The 19,711-nt window shown below is 43.3% G+C and overlaps 1 protein-coding gene across 2 annotated transcripts in view; it reads right to left on the reverse strand.

The window, feature by feature from the left end:
• Window positions 1–5,957: 5,957 nt before the first annotated feature.
• ARHGEF9 (Cdc42 guanine nucleotide exchange factor 9) overlaps window positions 5,958–19,711 on the reverse strand; it is a 360,924-nt gene continuing 347,170 nt past the window's right edge. For both annotated transcript variants that reach the window (XM_090059156.1, XM_090059155.1), the window contains one exon: window positions 5,958–19,664. In XM_090059156.1, the coding sequence (XP_089915282.1) occupies window positions 19,637–19,664 (28 nt within the window). In that variant the 3' untranslated portion in view covers window positions 5,958–19,636. The remainder of the gene's footprint in view (window positions 19,665–19,711) is intronic.

Genomic DNA, 19,711 nt, shown 5'->3' on the forward strand with positions numbered 1-19,711 from the left:
GTATTCTCTGTACCCTGAGCCACAGAACAGCTTCATGTCCGTGGTGACTTTTCATTGAGGGTTGACAGCTAGTTCAGTTTTTGGGACCCATCATTGCTATAGAAAAGCTGCATTTTGACCTAGCTTGGCAACAAGCTGCAAACCATGGGTCAAACTGAGAGTGGGTATAAATAGTGGTATAAGCTTAATGCCAGGAGACAGAATGGGAAGATGTGGCTGCACATCTTCAGTCTCTGCCTCTATTTTTTTCCTGACTCATACTTTTCTCCACAAGCAACAGGGCCAGAAAAATACTTTGCTTTTTTAAAAGAAAGGTGAGAGTCTCATGTAATCGAATAACTCCAGGAGTAAGAGCTTTAAGAGGAACATCGAATATATGGCAAGACTTGCAAAAGCTGTCAGCATGGCCAAGCGAATCTGAGCAATTTCTTTGTGACTTGACCAGCTTATCCTCATTTCCACAGGTCTTGCTGTGATGGCATCCTATAGATTATCTTTCATTTCTTGTTAATTGTCTTTCAACTTGCTGTATTGGCCATGCAAATGTTTTAATAACTCAAGGACTGCTCCATGTGAGTCATAATCTATGAATAAATGGCTAGAAATGAGCCATTTTCATTTTCTGGTATAGGAGCAAGTTACAGGGGATTTTTAGTAGAAAATTTGATGGGTCTAAATAGTCTTTCTCATCTTCCTGGTTGTTGATCAGTGCAACCTGATGTTCTGCTTGGATGGGAAATAGATTTTACAAGCTCTTGTATGCCTGTCTGTGTTTGCCTTTTGTGCGTGCGCGTGTGCATGGGTACAGAGTGTTCTGGGTAGAGCAGTAGTGTATACAGGAAGGACTAGATGTCTCAGTAGATTACGAGTGGGATAGCAATGATTCTTGCATTCTTGACATAGCCACAGTTTTAAGTTCTGTGAGCTTCCACATACCCTATTGGACTTACCCCCCTGTGAAACAAATGTTAGTTCTGCAGACCTACCTGCTATATAACCCATACACGTCCCTTAGGGCAGTAGTTTTCAACCTTTTTTTTCATTTGCAGACTGCTAAGAAATTTTGATTGAAGGTGCAGACCCCTTTGAATTGTAAGTGTGGGTGTTCACAGAGTCTTGATTGATCATAGTTATCTTTTGTGGACCTCCAGGGCTCTGTGGACCACAGGTTGAAAACCACTGCCCTAGGGCACTAAGTCTAGCCCTTTAGCTTTAAATCACTTGAGCTAAAACTGCTGGGTCTTTCATTCTTCCTGTGGATACAGCCACTTCAGGACAAACCACACAACCCTTCCCAGCACTTAGCCTTTCCGCTGGAGGAAGCGGAGGATAGTTTCAAAGTCTGCCCTTTCTAGCAGCAGGAATGCTGCAGTATCTGGGTGGCTTTTTTAAAGCCTTCCCCAGCCAAAGCCAAGATCATTCGTCTAGTGCTGGCTGTGTTCATTTTAAAAGGATCTGCATGGCGAACATTTATTGTAATTACATTCTGTCTGTGCTGGCGATGCTTGGGAGCAGTGAGCCAAAAGTACCTTGGTTTGAGAATGAGCATTTACTGGAGAATAGTGACATGGCTTGAAAGCCTTCACAGTAGCTTGCACTGCAGTTCACGTTCAAATCATTTTATACATGTAATGAATGGCCAGGCTCTTCAAGAAAAATAACCCAGTCTAATGTCTTTCAGGGCCAATGGGAAATGCAGGTTATCCAGATGGGGAACAAACTAGATAGGTATTTTTATGAGAAATTCCCTGTGGTGTTGCATCTTGCCCCAGGGTATGACTGGGATAAGGGAAGAGATGGTAACAAGTGAAACAGCCTTCATGAAATCATCTCTGACCGCTATGTGATGTAGAGAGTTCCTGTCCTTGTTCAGGAAACAAATGAGGGCAGGTTGTTGAGCAGTAACTCCAGGAGCTCTTACTTATGTTTAAGACAAACATGATCTACCTGTGTGCTTTTGTATGCTCCTGGTTTGCGTGTTTGATTTCATAGATTTCCTAGATATGAGGGCTGGAAGGGACCTTGGAAGATCATTGAGTCCAGCCCCCTGGCCCAGGGGCAGGAAGTCAGCTGGGGTCATGGGATCTCAGCAAGAAAAACATTCAGGTTTCTCTTGAAGGTGTTCAAAGTAGGTGCTTGAACCACCTCCAGCGGCAGGCCATTCCAGACCTTGGGGGCTTGGACAGTAAAGAAGTTCTTCCTTATGTCCAGCCTGAAATGGTCTTGCAGGAGTTTATAACCATTCAACCTTGTAAACCCTTGGGGTGCTCTGGTGAACAAATGTTCCCCCAGGGCCTGGAGACCACCCCTTAGAAACTTATAGGTGGCCAGCAGATTACCCCTGAGCCTGCGCTTTTCCAGGCTGAAAAGTCCATAGCTCTCAGCCTCTCATCATAAGATCTGTTTTCCTGACCTCTGATCATGTGTGTGGCTCTTCTCTGGACTCTATCATGCTTCTCCACATCCTTTTTGAATTGTGGAGCCAAAAATTAGATGCAGTACTCCAGCTGTGGCCTCACCAAGGCGAGTACAACAGGAAAATGATGTCTTGGTATTTGCTTGAGAAGCATCTATGGATGCAAGCCAGTGTTTTGCTCACATTACTAGCTGCAGCATTGCATTGCAGGCTCTTGTTCATCTTGTGGTCAATGATGACCCCCAAGTCCCTCTTGTCTGTAGTGCTAGTCAGCGTAGCACTGCCAAGCCTATAGGCATGCTGTAGGTTTTTCTTCCCAAGGTGGAGAACCTTGCATTTTTCGGTGTTAAACACCATCAGGTTCTCATCTGCCGATTTGCTGAGCCTGTCCAGGTCAGCCTGGATCACCCACCTGTCTTCTGGTGTGGATGCTTTGCCCCAAAGTTTGGTGTCATCGGCAACCTTGGCCAGGCTGCTTCTGAATCCAATGTCCACATCATTAATGAAGAGGTTGAACAAAATAAGTCTAAGGACAGAGCCTTGGGGGGGCCTCACTGGTCACAGGACACCATGATGAGTGACTTCCGTCAACTACCACCCTCTGGGTCCGACCACGGAGCCAATTCCCCAGCCAGAAGATCATGGTGGACTGAAGGCCGCAGTTAGCCAGTTTTGCCAAAAGGTGATCATGGGATACCGGATCGAAGGCTTTTTTAAAGTTAAGATATATGACATCAATCTCTTCTCCCTTGTCCAGGTGATAGGTCACATGGTCATAAAAGGAAATGAGATTGGTCAAGCATGACCTACCCGCAACAAATCTGGGCTGGCTGTCCCTTAGGGTGTTGCCATCAGCTGGTCTGTTAAGAAAGGCCTCCTTGAAATGTGTTTCATCCTTTTAGAGACCTCTAGGGACTGAAATGCTTATCCATATGGGCTGACAATCCTTGGATTTTGTACCTGAAGAAATAATGCACAATTTGAGCATGGGAACAGTAACCATTGTCTCACCAGGGCTGGTGATACCCCGATTGGTAGAAGACTTCTTGATCATTTGTGGAACAAAGGCCCGTTTTTGTCATTTCTCTGGGTTGTTTCTCTAGTCTAGGCATTTCTTAAGTGAAACACAGGGACTTATGCAGGCAGGGCAGGAAGGGTAGAGGCTTGGCCAAGTCTACCCAGTCCAAGTCCAGTAAGGTCTTTCTAGCAGCCCACATAGATCGTGAATCCTCTTAAACATAGTAGAGAATGGGATATCCTCCTTTGTGCATGTGTGTTCACTGAGATGGCAAATTATCATCTGTGTTGGGTTGAAATGTCCCTAGAAATATAAGATATTCTGTTCTGTTCTTACTTTTGAGAGGCAGTGTTTTTGGACGCTCAGCTGTGCCTGCTTAATTAGGAAATCTTGCTAGAAGAGGGTCTTTCCCAACTTTTCCATTCATTCCTGATTTCATGCAAAGCAGAAATTCCACCAGAAAAGCCCAGGCAAGAAATGCAACACAGAAAGAGATGAATGAGTCACCTAGTCTCGTTTTTTGCCACCCAACACTGAAAACATTGAAATACACAGAGAAAGTGCAGGGGCAAGTAGAAATGGAAGAGAAAAAATATTCACATAATATTTTCCAGCATTTTCAACTTTCAGTACTGAAAAAAACTAGTCACTGGCCATGATGGGATTAGAAGAGGAGATGAACAGCCAACAGTGGCAAAAGAACAGGTTGGGGACTATTTAGAAAATCTGGATGTATGCAAATCCATGAGGCTGCATGGGATGCACCCAAGGCTGCTAAGGGAGTTGGCCAATGTGATTGCAGAGCCACTGGTCATTTTTGAAAACTCATGGTGATCAGGAGAGGTCCTGGGCAATTGGAAGCTAGCAAATATAGTGTCCATATTTAAGAAAGGGAAAAAGGAGGGAACTACAGATTAGTCAGTAGCTGGAAAAGTCATGGACCAGGTCCCCAAAGAATGCATTTCTAAGCACTTGGAGAAGAAGATGATTAGGAACAGTCAGCAAGGATTCACCAAGGAAAAGGTCATACCTGGCCAACCTAATTGCCTTCTGTGATGAGATGACCAGCTCTGTGGATGCAGGAAGACCTATGAATCTGGTATACCTTGACTTTAGCCAGGCTTTTGATACAGTCTCCCATAACATTTTTACAGACAAGCTATGGAAGTATGGGTTGGATGAATGGACTATAAGGTGGACAGAAAACGGGTTCAGAGGGTAGTAGTCAATGACTCAATGTCTAGTTGGCAGCCAGTATCAAGTGGAGTGTCCAAGGGATTGGTCCTGGAGCCAATTTTGTTCAATATTTTTATCAACGACCTGGAAGATGGGATGGAGTGCACCATCAGCAAGTTTACAGATGACACCAAGCTGGGGGGAGTAGTAGATACAGTGGAGGGTGGGACTAGGATTCAGAGGCACCTAGACAAATAGGAGGAATGGACCAAAAAGAAATCTCATAAAGTTCAACAACGACAAGTGCAAAGTCCTACATTTAGGATGGAAAAATCCCACATACCAGTACAGGCTGGGGGTTGACTGGCTAGGCAGCAGCCCTGCAGAAAAGGACCTTGGAGTTACAGTGAGCAATAAGCTGAATGTGAGCCAACAGCGTGCCCTTGTTGCCAAGAAAGCTAATGGCATCCTGGGCTGCACTGGTAGGAGTGTTGCCAGCAGATCAAGGGAAGGGATTATTCCCCTCTAGTCAGCACTGGTGAGGCCACATCTGGAGCACTGTGTCCAGTTTTGGGCTCCCCACTACAGAAAGGATGTGGACAAATTGGAGAGTCCGGAGGAGGGCAACAAAAATGGTGAGGGGGGTGCGGGATATGACTTATGAGGAAAGACTGAGAGAACTGTGTTTATTTAGTCTGGAGAAGAGGAGACTGAGGGGGTTTAATAGCAGCCTTCAACTACCTACACGGAAATGAAAAAAGGATGGAGCTGGACTGTTCTCAGTGGTGGCCGATGACAGAACAAGGAGAAATGGTCTCAAGTTGCAGCAAGGGAAGTTTAGGTTAGATATTAGGAAGAATTTTCTCACTAGGACAGTAGTAAAACACTGGAACAGGATACCGGAGAGGGGGTGGAAGCTCCATGCTTGGAGGTTTTCAAAACCTAGCTAGACAAAATTTTGGCTGGGATGATCTAGTTGGGGCTGGTCCTGCTTTGAGCAGGGGTTTGGACTAGATGTGACCTCCTGAGGTCCCTTCCCTCATTTTCTATGATCAGTGATTCTAAGGGGGCTGATTCCTAGCAAGGCTTAGCCCACTAAACCATTTTACCTCTATGGTGTGCCCGGTGCTATTCTATACTATTCAATAGTCTCCCATGCATCTGAGCACCAATTTATAAATGTTCTTTTCCTGCTGTTATTTCATGGGCATTTCCTCAAATAATGACACAATAGAGATAAATTAGTGTACCTGGCAGCAGTGAAGACAGAATGGTAACCTACACCATCAAATTCAACAATTTGTCATTATTGAGCAGAAAAATGAGAAACGCAACACTTGCCCTGTCTTATTTATTACTAATTCCTTTAACAGACACACAAGGTTTCAAATAGCTTAAAGCATTTTATTTTCCATACTTATCCTTTTTTAACTACAAATACAAAATGTAACTACAAAGGGTAATGTAGCCATTTGCAAAAGTAAACTCAAATAATGATGCCACATCAGTTGCCTCCCCCCCCAATTAGAAACACAGAAAAATACCTTTCTATATTAACAGAGCAACAGAATTACACTGAAAAATGCATTCTTCATATTTGACATAAATAAAAAACACCTAAGCAGCAATCAGAACAGAAAAGCAGTAGCCAGCCTCTTTTCTAGAAAGGATCTATTTTCATAGAAGCAAATAATGCTAGTGAAAGAATCATGACTTAGAAAATACAAACTATGCGCACAACTGCCTTACGAAACATTTCTCATGTTATTTATCTTTTGCACTGATTTCAGCAACCAATAACTACATTACACATCTGGTCTGGAGTGAACACTTTTCTTGCAAATCCTCCCCAGCTGTGCTTTTGTGGGAACAGATATTTAACTGTGAAATCAAATCAGAGATGTGAACAAAGGGAGCCTCTTCAAACATTAACCGCATTCTAACAATTTTTGGCCCTGTTGTCTTGCCTCCTATTACTGTACACTTCAGGAAAAATCTTCAATCAGCGTAGGATCTGAACCTTTGCTCACAAGGTATAATCCACAAGATTATATAATCCGCAAGATTATAAATAGACTTGGCTGATAAAGGGAAGCAAACCTGTTTTACAAACAGAAATGAAGAAGTTTCACTTAAAATGAATTTTATATTTTCAGGAAAAACAAAACAAAAAAAATGATAGCAAAAGATAGCCTTTCTTTTTTTAACTTTTTGATGGAAAAATGTGGAACAGGAAGTTAAGTCAAAAGATGCAGTGTTTTCTACTCAATGAAATGCCACATCTTTGGGGGGAAGATATATTTTCTTTTAAAAAAGAAAAGAAAAAGGTATCTTGGCCAAAAAGATTTTTTTTTCCCCCACAAAAATTTCATTTTGGTTGGGTAAATAAGACTTTTTTTTTTTTTTAAAACAGAAATATCCACATGGTCTGTTTAGCTGCCATTCTTTCCTTTAAATGCCAGGAACTATCACTTTAGTTTCAAGGACATTTAGAAATGTGAGTTGGAAAAACAGCAGCTTCTCCTTCACTGCCTAGTGTGTGATCTACTTTATTTCTGCTCACTTTAATCACGCTCCCCATTTTTTTACTGCATTTCCCTCCCTTTAGCTCTGCAGAGCCAGAACTGAAGGGAGGAGCTGTCTCTGGCTCCTGCGGTAGCACGGTAGCTGATTGCTATGTTTGAATTTGCTATATGTGTGCTAACTTGCCCAAGGCCTCTGCGCTGTATGGATGTCCGTGATGGCCTAATTTTGCTTTCTGGACATTTATTATTGGAATGGAAGGACTTTTAAGGAAAGACCCTCAGATTGCCTGTTAGGACAGGCTGGGTATCCCATTAAGAGACATCCTTTAATTTGCTAGCTGAACACATTTGGAATGGGAATAATAAACATTGGAGCATGTACTTTTTTTTTTACAGTCATTTAAGAGTGCAACCCTACTTGGGTATCTAGGAGGAGCGTGCCAGACTGGGAGCAGGAACAGCCTCAATCAATAAACAAAGAAATGGATTCAAGACAGAAGGAGGAAGGTACCATGTTGATATACGATTGCAGCCCCTTGAGGGGCCAATTATATTTAAAGATCACCTCACGCAAGAAATGATTGTTCCAGGGCTGTTGTGCTAACAGTTGGTAAGGAGGTCAGTCCAGGTGGAAAGTTATTTATTAAAAAATGGTGTTTTGTTTTTTTTTAATCAATCACAAATTATTCAGGTATTTATCCAGCACTCTCCATTTTGAGACTGGCACGCAGAATGACATTTCAGGGCTTTGTGTAATTTTTTCTGTTGACTTTTGGACCTGTTTAATCAGGGATGATCCTGTCTTGAGCAGGGGCCTGGACTAGATGACCTGGTGAGGTCCCTTCCTGTCCTTCTCTCTCTTATGATCCTAACATTCAAATAAGAACTAAAGTCTTTCAGGTAGCATAAAGCATCAGCTCATTAACTGGACCACTGATGGCCAGACTGCGATTCTGTAAGAACCCAGGATGGTGAGCATTTACACACATAGTTGCCCCATGGGCATGATGACTACAACAAGTGCTCGCCAGTGCACATAAAAGTTCAAATTGCTACTACAACTTGTAAGTGTTCACTAGTGCAAGGGCCCATGTCAAAGACCTTACTTAGGCATGTAAGTGCTTACTGCAAATGTAAGGTTCACCTCATGGATCCCTTAGTTTTATTTTTAATTAAAATAAACTTGGGCCAGTGCCCGTTTCAGTGAGCATTGGCGCCTGTTCAAGGATAGTTTCCCACACACCTTCTATTTTTGGGTAGCAGCAACACACCGAGTCCCTGGCAGTTACAGATTGTACTTTATTTTCCTAGTTGTTGTTGCCTCATCTCATTGCCAGTTTGAATCCTACTTTTCTTGTTAGGCTGGTACAAGCCCTGTTGCACAGAGCTTTCATTTTCCTTGAATAAAATGACTTTTGGTCCTGCAAACTACTTTTAAGATGCCAGTGCTCCAAGGTAGCTTTGCTGTTGCTTAAGTAACAATGTTATTTGGGGAATTTTATAGGTTTTCAGTAAGTAGTGAAGTTCCATTGGAATAAATAAGGGTTTTGCAATGACTGTTTCAGTAAGAACTTTGTATCTGATAATAACCCCCCAAAAACAAACAAAAAATCCCATGCACATAAAATTTAGAGGAGAGCCTTGGCTTAGCTGAAGTCCTGAGCAAAATTCTCATTAACTTGAATGGGTTTAGTGCTACAGAAAACTGCCTTGATGGCACTAGCAAGAGGCAAGTATAGTGAATACAGGTGCTGTGAAAGCGAGTCCCAGTCTCTTACTCTATACAGAACTTGACAAGTGAAAAATCAGGCCTGGCCTGCTCAGTTCTTGATGTTCAATTCATTCCCCCAGTGAGCTGAGGGGTGCTTTTATGATGGAAGCATAGATTATGTCCATGATGTGAAACTAGGCCCAATTCCTGAGTTTAGGGATGTTGCCAACATCACATACTGGAGCAGGGGTTTGCAGCTGGGGAACACTTAGATACTGTACTGGTGGTGACCTTCCAGTAACTAGGCAAGGGAGAGTGCTGTGATGTATATCTGAGAGGAGAATGCTGAGCTGCTTGTGCACAGGATTCAATAATAGAAATCAGGTGTTAATAAAAGTAGTATGAAGTTCCAAATGTGATCCAAAGACAATTGAAGTCAATGTACGACTCCTGTAACTTTCAAGGACTTTGGATCAGGGCACTGATTTGCTATACACTTAGAGCTCCACCTAGAACTCCTTCAGTAGGACCCTCGGCAGTTAAAACAAATACCTCCTGCTTCTGCTGTAATCCACGGGAGTGAGCAGAAGTGAGCCAGAGGAACAACATCTGGATCTAATCAGAGTGTTGGCTCAGGCCTGTCTCTGGTGCTAAAAGGATTATTCCTTATAAAAGGAATGAACAGCATCCCACTACTGTCCTTAACCCAACATTCGTTCTGTTTACTAGTGGCTTGTCATGCGCGGTACTGGAGCATGCAGGGGTATGGCTGCTCAGCTACCTTGGTGTTCCAGGTGGCAATGGGATAAGATGGGCCATGCTGCTTCACACATGCTTCCTCTCATGTGTTTGTGCAGTGCCTTGCTAATTACGTCTGTATCTCAGCAGGGCTAGTTAGCCTGCCTCAGCGCTGCACTAAGACAGCTAATCTGGTTCCAGTTCATTATGCAGATCAGAATGGCACGTTTCAGCCTGGCACCACCTGGCATGGCAAGCTAGCGGTATAAACAGGCCCTACAAGTTCTGTTCCTGAACCGGGGGTCCATGGTGCTCAGTGCTGGACGGATAACAAAGGGGCGATCTCTGTCCAGTGGCTTTACGATTTGATCTATAAGAAACAGGTGGAGCACAAGGAAAAGTGTTGCACAAGTCAGTGCAAGAGGCAGTGATCATAGCACATGGGCAACCTAAGTGCCATGAAGTTTTTTTCTAGGCATCAAGATAACAGAGATTTGAAGGAGGATACTGAGGAAGCTTTGCAGGTATTTGTGGGAAGTGATGGGAAAGATGGGACAAGTGGGTGATGGGAACTGGCACCCTGGCGCTGGTTGGAGGTATAAATCAACCTGCTGGGACAGTAGGCAAGATGAGAAGCTGGAAAGGGCTTTGAAAATGAAATCCAAGGTCCCAAGAACATGAATGCGTAGCGTGTTTCAGCATGGCATCACCTGGCATGGCAAGGTAGCAGTAAAAACAGGCCCTGACATAGTGTAGCAAGGCTGCCACATGCCACAGCAAATACAGACATGTATACACAGCAGTGGCTTTGGTATAACCCTAAATTTAAAGAAACAGAACCCCAAAGGAACATGCTGAAATAACCTGACAAAAAATGGTTAAAGCCATTAAAAAATCAGGAAATACATGAAATTGGCTGCTCTGTCCTTACCTCACTTAATCACTTCTGAAAGAGATTAGCATAAGGAGGTAGCTCCTGGGCTAGGCCTGGGAAATCAGATCCAAATGTCTTCAAACCCTGGAGCAAAGCCTGCCAAAAATCCAAGCCCCTGGTTTGGAGCTGAGCCCCTCTAACCCAGTTCTTGAATGAGTTCCTGGACCTACACTGAAAAAAAATGAAGGAGCTCGTTGTCTAAACTTTGTGCACTGTAATGCCAAGGCACTGCTGCCTAAGTCAGGGAGGTGCAGTAGGTTAGAGAGAGGGGGTAGATACAGTATATTTAGTATATAGTCTACTCCCCAGCCTCTTCCCTCCTGCACTTATTCACACCCCTGCATTGCAGCACTCACACCTACTGCACTCACACCTACTCTGCTCCTTCACTGTGGCGTGCTACGATCTTGCTCCCTTTCCTGTTTCCAGGATGTTCTGGGTGCCTTCATATGTGACATTAGGGCCAAATCCAAATAAGAATTTAGGCACAGGCAGGCTCAGGATCACTATGCCTAACATTCACATGCCTTGTTCTGGGACAGTGAATCCACAGACCCAGGTTAGGCACCTAAGCAACTTACATTTTAAATAGAGAGCGTTAGATGCCTTGGATTGGGTTTCATAGCCCCAGAGCACTGAGAAGAGAAATACCTAAAGCAGCCCATTGATAAGATATCCTGGAGAAGAGGGATGTATCTGGAGTCTCTCATCTCTCCTGGACTTCAGCAATGACTGAGTCTAGACTTGGCAGTTTGAAACCTGCCCCTAAACGTAGGCACCTCCTTTATCCTTTCAGGTATGGGCAACTCTCTGGCTTCCTTCTTTTCAAGGAGGGCCAGTGGTGACGGCACCTCCTTTTGCCTAATGATCTGTTGCTTAGGGCACTCTACCTGGAAGTGAGGCACCTGGATTTTAGGTCCTGAATAGTCTGAAGGAGTTCAAGTCCACCTCTCCCAGGATAATGCCCTAACCACCAAGCAACGGGCTAAGCCAAAATGGACTTCCATGAAACAGGGGCTGGACTCGATGATCTTCCGAGGTCCCTTCCAGCCCTAATGTCGATGAAATCTATGAAACAAGTGGAAGAATAAGGAGCCAAAGAGAGAACAAGAGGGAGCACCATTCAGTAGCCCAGCGAGGTGCCCATTACAACACTCTTGGGCCAGAGTGGGGCCTGAGTGCCAGGCCCTGCTCCTAGGTGCGCACAGTACTTTGCATGCAGCTGTCACTGGGTAAGAGGCATAAACAGCTTTGAGAACAGGGACCAGAACTCAGGTCTTCCATTTTGTGAGCAAGTGAGTCCTAAGGTGATCGTGCAGAGGGTCAGCATAGGTACCACCACAGCCCATGTTCTAGGATGGGTGGTCATGGGCGCAATGAGGTCAGGTTCGGTGTGCTCCAAGCATATCTACCCCACCAGGTCCCACTGGACAGTTATGCAGGGTTTCAACTCCTGAATGTTTGGCACAAACAACATGGTGATAAATTCTAAGCATGTGCAGAAGCTAAACGTTGGGGCCCTAAGTAAATTTTCACCAGAGAATTTGGGCCTCTCAGATGCCCAAGCTGCACTTAGGGTGAAAGAGGGATGTCTGAATTGCAGCCCACAAAACTCCTGCCCAGCCACTTCTAGGTGCCTAAGCCTTTTTTTGGATCTAGTCCTTAGGCAATAGATAAAGTGCTAGGAGCTGATGCTTAGAGATGTGAGCCTCAAGGACCTACAGTAAAATAGGTACATTTTATAGGATAAAAAATGCGTTGTGCAAGTGGCTTTTCTGTGCAGCTCTACATCAGCTGTTCACACCTTCCCCGTAAACAGGGTCACAAGGGACTGAAGACTGAAATGAAAGGGAAAAAAAGTATCTGTAAGCTGAATTGATAAGATAGTATAGCTTCTGCTCCCCATCACTTGTCACTCCCAAACTAATGCATACAACAACCTTATACATACAACTTAATGCACACAACCATATCCTTAATAGTAACTGATACAGCTCTGGATGTTTTAAATTATGACGTGCAGTGAATATGAAGGACATTTCTTGGGGTCTGAGAATGTACTTGCCTTTGAGATTGGCTACCCTGGCTATAATCAATTGCTGTTAGTGCAGGGAAGTCAAATGAAGTCACTTCTGCGTTGCAGACAGAATATTCAGGCAACTGAAATGAATTATGGGCAGCACCTAGCACAAAGGACTCCTGGTCCCTGACTGTGGTGCTTTTGCACTATAATTAATACTAACTGCACTCAAGCACACACTGCTGATGAAATAACTAGACCCAGAGGCTGATTCTGGAAAGAAATCAAAATATTATTGGTTTCACTTTACAGGACCAATAACCAGTCACTAAAGTGATAACAATGTACCTCTCTAAAATGAATACACAAAAGCAAAGTTTATTTGTGCAACAGTATAACATCACAGAGACATATGAGATTTTATGTACATGTCATTATCAAGCAGACTGTATGGGTATCCACAGTGCAGTAACTGACCCTTTTAGGATAGAAAAGAGGTTGAAGAAATTGTTTGATTTTTTTTTGTAAGACGGAGATTTTATGCATCCACGTATTTGCTAGAAGAGCACACGGAGGACACCAACAAAGGCAAAAGAGTGAGGGTGAATAGTAAAGGACTGATGTGTGTCACTCTGGGGAGCCACATGAATTGTAGGAACATAAGGACCTGATGGTGCAAAGACACACGCACATGCTCAACTTTATATACACTCTGGGCCCTTCTGACATGCTACCATGCATCAAATTAAGCACACACCTTAATCTTGGTAGGTTTGAGGCCTCAATCTCCCACAGGGATATCCCCCCCTCAAATCTGTGCGGTGAATCTTGATTCCCAGAGCTCTGGGCAGGGATCAAAAATAGGCAACAGAGGTGAGAATTGCTACGTACATCTGAAAGGAGAATTCTGCCCTTCGCATGCAACATGCAGACGAACAAGCAGAGATCAGAGCCTCTTACAAATCCACCTCTTATGATCAAGGATTAGTAATTCTCAGTTCTGGACCTAGAGGGCAAGTACAGGGAGTTGGTGGAAGTAGCTTAGGGAACTGTCTGGGCAAGATGCACTCCTGACACATATCTGAGCTGCGGAAAGGCAATAACTGAACAGAAACGGGAGGTACGGTAGCTTGAAACTAAATAGGAAACAAACAAACAAACAAGAGCTGCATCAAGTTAAGGGACATGCCTAAAAGGGAAAGTAGCAAAGCAGGAGGCTGTCATTTAGTCTCATTAGAGCTGATGCTACTTTTCTGCGTTCCCAGACAAAAGCTCCCTCGTGGCCTTGCCTGCGTTGCCATGAATATCATTCACTGTGTTTTGCGTACGAAATGTGTGGCCATACCTGCTAGGCTGATGTGCAGGGGCTCTGCAGAAACTCTGGTCTGGGAGGCATGTTGCCTGACTTCAAGCCTCAGCTTGTTGAGGGCCTGTTTTGCAGCAGGCTCCCAGACGTGCAGTAGCTGTGGAGCTCCCCGTGATGGGTTGGAACTCATAAATGTTGTGTTATCAGTGCATGCACAGACTGCTATTCAGGATGGCTATCAGGGACCATGGAGCAAGAAGGTACATCATGTAAACAGGAACCAAAGACAAGCTTGAGCCCATCCCACCCTGGAGCCCTGGGTGCCTGCATTCTGGAGTCTCTTTGATCACTTATTGCCTTTTCGTTAATTCTTTAAACCTCTGACCTTGTCTTTCTGTTAAGATGCTAATTGTTTCTTCCCGCTAATATAGCATCCTGGACTCCCCAAACACTGACCTCAGAGTCCCAATAGTAATAATTACTTCTCCATGAGCAGCTTTAATCTGCGGATAGAAACAGTCCTAAAGGGGCATCAATTAGATATATTTTATACAAACACCTTTGTAGCATTACTGCCACCTTAGCGTATTGAAAACATTACTCTGCAGCGTATTCCTGCTGTTTATTTCTCACACTTCAGTTTGGTTGGACAATCAAAAATAACCACGATTAGTTTCTTGTTTTGTGTATTTCGATTCAGCTTCATACGAAGGTCCTCAGTGTTGCAATATTTGAGTGCAAACACTGCTGGGAAATGGTTATTTATTTAAAACATCTGCTCCACTAGCAGAAAGCTAATCCATAAAGATATTTCCAATGGTCACAGATTTGGTAAAACTCTTGTGCATACAAACTCTCAATTATTTCTGTTGATTTTAGCACAATGCAGGGTGCCCCACACTGTCAGCACTGTCAATTATTTAATGTTGCAAAAGAAATCCACATTTCAGCCAACTCATTCCTTCTTCCAAGCAGCAGCTCTAAGTTTAAATAAAGATGTCTTGGCATTCCAGTTAATTGAAAGTGAATCCTACACTTGTGCAGGTGGGTGGATTAGCTGGCTCACGAAGCCCTTCCCAACAATGCACTTCTATGATTTGGTACTTTCATCTCTCCTATTACTCTGCAGAGGCCAGACAAAGCAAATGGGTCCAAATCAACTCATCCAGGGGATTTTTGAGGGTCTTAAAAATGGATATATCCATTGTCAAATTTGATGTGTCATTTCTTAAAGCCTCTTGACTTTCCCATGAGGTAGGTATTGGAGCCAGGGGCTGGTGGGGAGGGGGGAGAAGGGAGGGCAGATAATGTAAACAGAGGCAGGAAAAAATACTCATGGCCTATTGGCAGAGGAAGTGAGCATCACAACTTGTCGTTCTGCCGGTGGGAGCTGGAGTCATTCTTTAATCTAGCATGAGGCCTTAGATGACTTGCCCAGGGTCATCATGCAAGCTAGTGGCAGGCCTGCGAATAGTAGCTAGGAGCCCTGATGTCCTTTCCTGGGTCTAGTAATTGAAGTACGGTGCAGATCTCACAGGCTTGTTCTGCACATGCCCCCCACCCCCCGCACTGCTTCCATTCATGTCCATGGGAGTTTTGAGCTTGGTTTGTGTAGCAGTGCTGCAAATTCAGTTCTCAGCTCACTCAACTCTAGTTGCACTAGGATTTTTGTAGTGGTTGAACTAGGCTTCTCTCACTGGAGTAACTGGATATACAGAAGTGTGAGATTCGAATCAAGCTTTGCCTAATAGCAAATTTGCCCACCCAGACCACGGACAAGTCAGCTTGCCATTCCTCACATCTGTCTTCTCCTCTTGCTTAACTAGTCTCTCTTCCCTGCTCATTTCTTTAGTTTTCTCTCAGATTCTTCTGCCTTCCCCACCTGTCCAGCTCATTTGGTTCAGACACCCCTTCTTCTCTTCCAGACTTTCCCTCATGTAGGAATTCTTAAATGGCCTTTTGGCACTTCATCTTCATCACCTACAGCCACAGTTGGACACAGTTGGGCATGTGGAGCAGGGCATTTGGTGACCACTAGTCAGTGAAACAGTTTATAGGATGTCTACACAGCAAAATGAAGCATGACCTGACCATAGCTTGTACTTACCTACCAAGCTAGCATGAGTAACATAGCAGTGAGGATGCAGCAGCATAGACTTTAAATATGTGCTAGTACCAGGTTATAAGCTCGTCAGGGACCCTGTGGCTGCTAACTTGTGCTAAAGCACATGTTGCTGGGTCTTTACTGCTGTGCTTACCCGGGCTAGCTAGATATATTACCACATGTTGTGATCAACTTTCATTTTGCCACACAGACATATGTTTAGAGTAGTTCTTAGATGATATTAAAATAAGCTAGAGGTTAAACCTGCTGGTCCAGAATTGGGAGAACACAAAGATGTGTAAAGGGATGTCCGCACAGGAAACTACTCCCTGAAGTCTGGCTTTCAATTGAAATTAAAGCAAGGCACACGAGGCAAGACCGAGCCATCACAGAATGCACGTATATCTTTCTATGTTTCTGAAAGCTGCTCTCCACTTCAGACAGACGCAGCCAATGATCTCAGAATCTTGATGGCAATAGATATCTTTGGAAATGAGGACAAAAGCTTATTTTTGCATAGAAACTCCAATGTGACTTTTGGGCATATTCTAGGTTTCAGCTGTCTGCCAAGACCTTGAAATCCACTGCAAAGATCGGCATTAATGTGAAAGGATGTTGCTGCACCAAGCTGATCATCGTCTAATGCCCTTCTTAAAACAAAGCATGGCTGTTGCAATCCTTTGCAGGGCACCTTTGATGTTTTAGAGAAATAATAGCAACCCTCTCCCTCACATTGGCAAGCAGCTTGTGGTGCTCTTCAAGTGACCAATGACAGTATCTCAAACATAACATAAGAAAAATGGCTTCACAGTTGTTTCCTAGATTTGTTAGTGGTTCATCTCTGGCCTCATAATCAAACGTTTGCTTTTTTGGGTTCATACTCTGTTTGATTTTTTCTTGTGGAAAGCTTCAATTTCCAGCTCATTGACCAGTTTCTTAGCATCAGTAAGGATGCATGTGAGTCCTTTATCACAGTGGTAGTTTACAAGGAAATCCTTCAAGCCATAGTTTGATCAGAATCTACATTGCTGTCTTAAAGCATTTTATGGGTGGTGCTGCCTTCATAGGGCATATCATACTGAAGTACCACACTGTGCAAACACTTCAAACCACAGATTTTGTGAGCTAACAATGCAGTATTGCTTTGAGTTTTGGCTGCTGTGGGTCCCTTTAGGTTTAAACTCTTGGCAATGGATACTTAAGTATCATAGACTTCTTAAAGTTGGCACCAAAATGCATGGATCCCACCAATTAGGCTATCCCTTGTTGTTTCACTTAAAGGTTTTGGAAAGAGGTTAATCGCATGTTGGTGCATAACATCCTAAAGTTGCTGTGAGGCTGTGGAAAACCCCCCAAATGCTTTGATCCATATAAAAAAGTACTGCAGCTTTAATGCAATAACTTGCACCATTGCTGAATACAAGATTAAAAGAAAGTGCTTTGTTCAGGACCAAAAAAAAATGCTCTCTTGCCCCAGATTCTCTCCACTGTTTGCCTTTCATAATTGTCCCACTACCATAGCCTTGACCACTCAAATCACTGAATGAAATTTCCATTTCTTTTGACTGTTCAAGGAGAGGTTCTGTCATTGTACTGTCAGTGGAGTATGTCATGCTCAAAAACCAAAGTGTTTTTGGATTGTATCTCTGCCTGGTTTCCGTTGCGTCTTCCACAGAAACAGATCTAACAATCAGTGGCATTTGCTCTTGTTTACTGATGGCTCGGATGCAGTCAAGTGTAACAGGATACCTCTTGGCAGGTTTCAAAGCAGAAATAATTTCCTTGTTGATCACGTTCCCAAGAATTTGAATATTTTCAGTGTATATTCACCCAGGTAATGATCATGACTTTTTTTGAGGTAATTTGTTGAAGATGTTCTTCTATCCTTAGACTCCTCAGACCACGTGTCCAAAGAAACTCCACAACTCTCAAAAACTTCCTATTGTGGGATGAATAGAGCTTGTCTGATGAATCCTGTGAGGGAACGTTTATTTTATTCCATGGAGTCTGGTGAGATAAAAAGTCTTTCCAAATCAGCTTGCCAGGGCTCCATCAGAGAGTTAATTTGGCACTGTTTTCTTTTAATTCTCTTATTTGTACAGTCCTGTTTCAAACTAAATTCTGTCTCTCCAGGTATGATACTTGTCCATACGATCTCTGGATTTCTCATATTTTGCTAGGCTACTCTGTTTTTCCAGTGTCAAGCACCATTCCTGATTAAATCAACTCCAGAATTAAACACCTTGTAGCAGACGCAATAAGCAGGATCAGCTGAAGTAGAACAGGTAAACCCATCTCATTTTCAACCTTTCCGTTTGAAATCTGCCATGAGAAAGGGAAAGCTAAACCTTTTCTTCCATCGCTATACATAAGGGAGCCCTACCATCTGTTTGGAGCAATCCAACATTCAGATGGAAATGGCAAATTCTGTAATGGACTACCACTCCCGTTGAAGTTAAGGAAAATACTATCTACAGAAAACACAGTGTAGCATTAACCAATCCACCCTGCACCAATAATGGTATCTTCAGTAGAAAAGTCCTAGGCTTAAAATGACCACATCAAAGTACCTTCGAGTATTTACTAGGTCACTGTACCAATGTTGTTGTTCCAAGCATTAGTTAAAGCATGAGTCAAAATCTGTGTTCAGTTATATCTGGTATAAATCTGGAGTAACACTGGTGTATTCAAGGGAGTTTCTCCAGTTTATACTAGTTGCACCTGAAAGAAGAATCTGGCCCAATCTTCACCATGGGCTTGATTCTGTCACTGCATGCTCTAGTTGTACTGACTACCTAGTTTTGTGAAGTCCCATTGATTAAAATGAGACAACTCATTGCAAAACATTCTTCTGTCCCATTCTATGTGAGTTAGGGGTTCCCACCCTGCTACCATAAGACATTTTTTTCCCTAGACCTTTATGCATGACTGGTTAGGGCAGATTTTGCTAAAGGCACAATCCCTCTCCCTTTGAAACCAATGGAAAAGCTCCCGTGAACCTCAGTGCTGTGCAGATCAGTTTGTTTATACACAACACCATATCAGTACATGTTCTACTGCATAGCTTGACAAATCATATCCAAAGAAATGCTTTTCAACTGTTATAAAGGTAAATAAAGCCAAGATGTACCCATAAAATCCATTATAGAAGTGATTGTCCTAACAGTAATGGAGCAAGGATAACAGAATGATTAGGATGTTAATTTGCAACTTAGAAAACCAGGGTGGAGCACTCAATTCCTTGCTCTTCTATGGACCTTCTGTGTGACCTTGGTCAAGTCACTTGAATGCAGATTCTCAAAGGCAATTAATTTCCATTGAAATCCAACTCCCATCGAGTTAAATGAGAACTAGGCACCTAGACTCTTCCAAAAGTCTTGCCAGGTGCCTAAATGCCTTTGAAAATCTGCCCTTTAGTTCCCATTCTGTAAAACAGAGAGAACAGAGAATCCCTGCCTCACAGGGGTTGTGAGGATAATGAATAGAAAATTGTGAGGCACTAGTACACTACAACAATTGGGACCACAGACAGAATAAGAATTAGAGCCACATGTATCCCTTTTTTTCTCTTTTCCCAAAATCCTTTTAACAACTTTCTTCTCTGGCAGGAGGGCAGGGGGTGGGGTGGCAGGGAGTGATGTCTACTTCAGAACCAGATGTCCATGGTCGAAGCACCTCTTCAGGACTCTTATGTTTTCTTTATGAAGTAATCGCTCCTGCAAGAGTTTAATTTTTTTATATATTCTCCTTTATGAAAAATTAA

The sequence above is a fragment of the Crocodylus siamensis genome, chromosome 8, assembly GCF_052110815.1.
Source record: "Crocodylus siamensis isolate JL-2025a chromosome 8, ASM5211081v1, whole genome shotgun sequence".
Classification (NCBI taxonomy): Eukaryota; Metazoa; Chordata; order Crocodylia; family Crocodylidae; genus Crocodylus; species Crocodylus siamensis.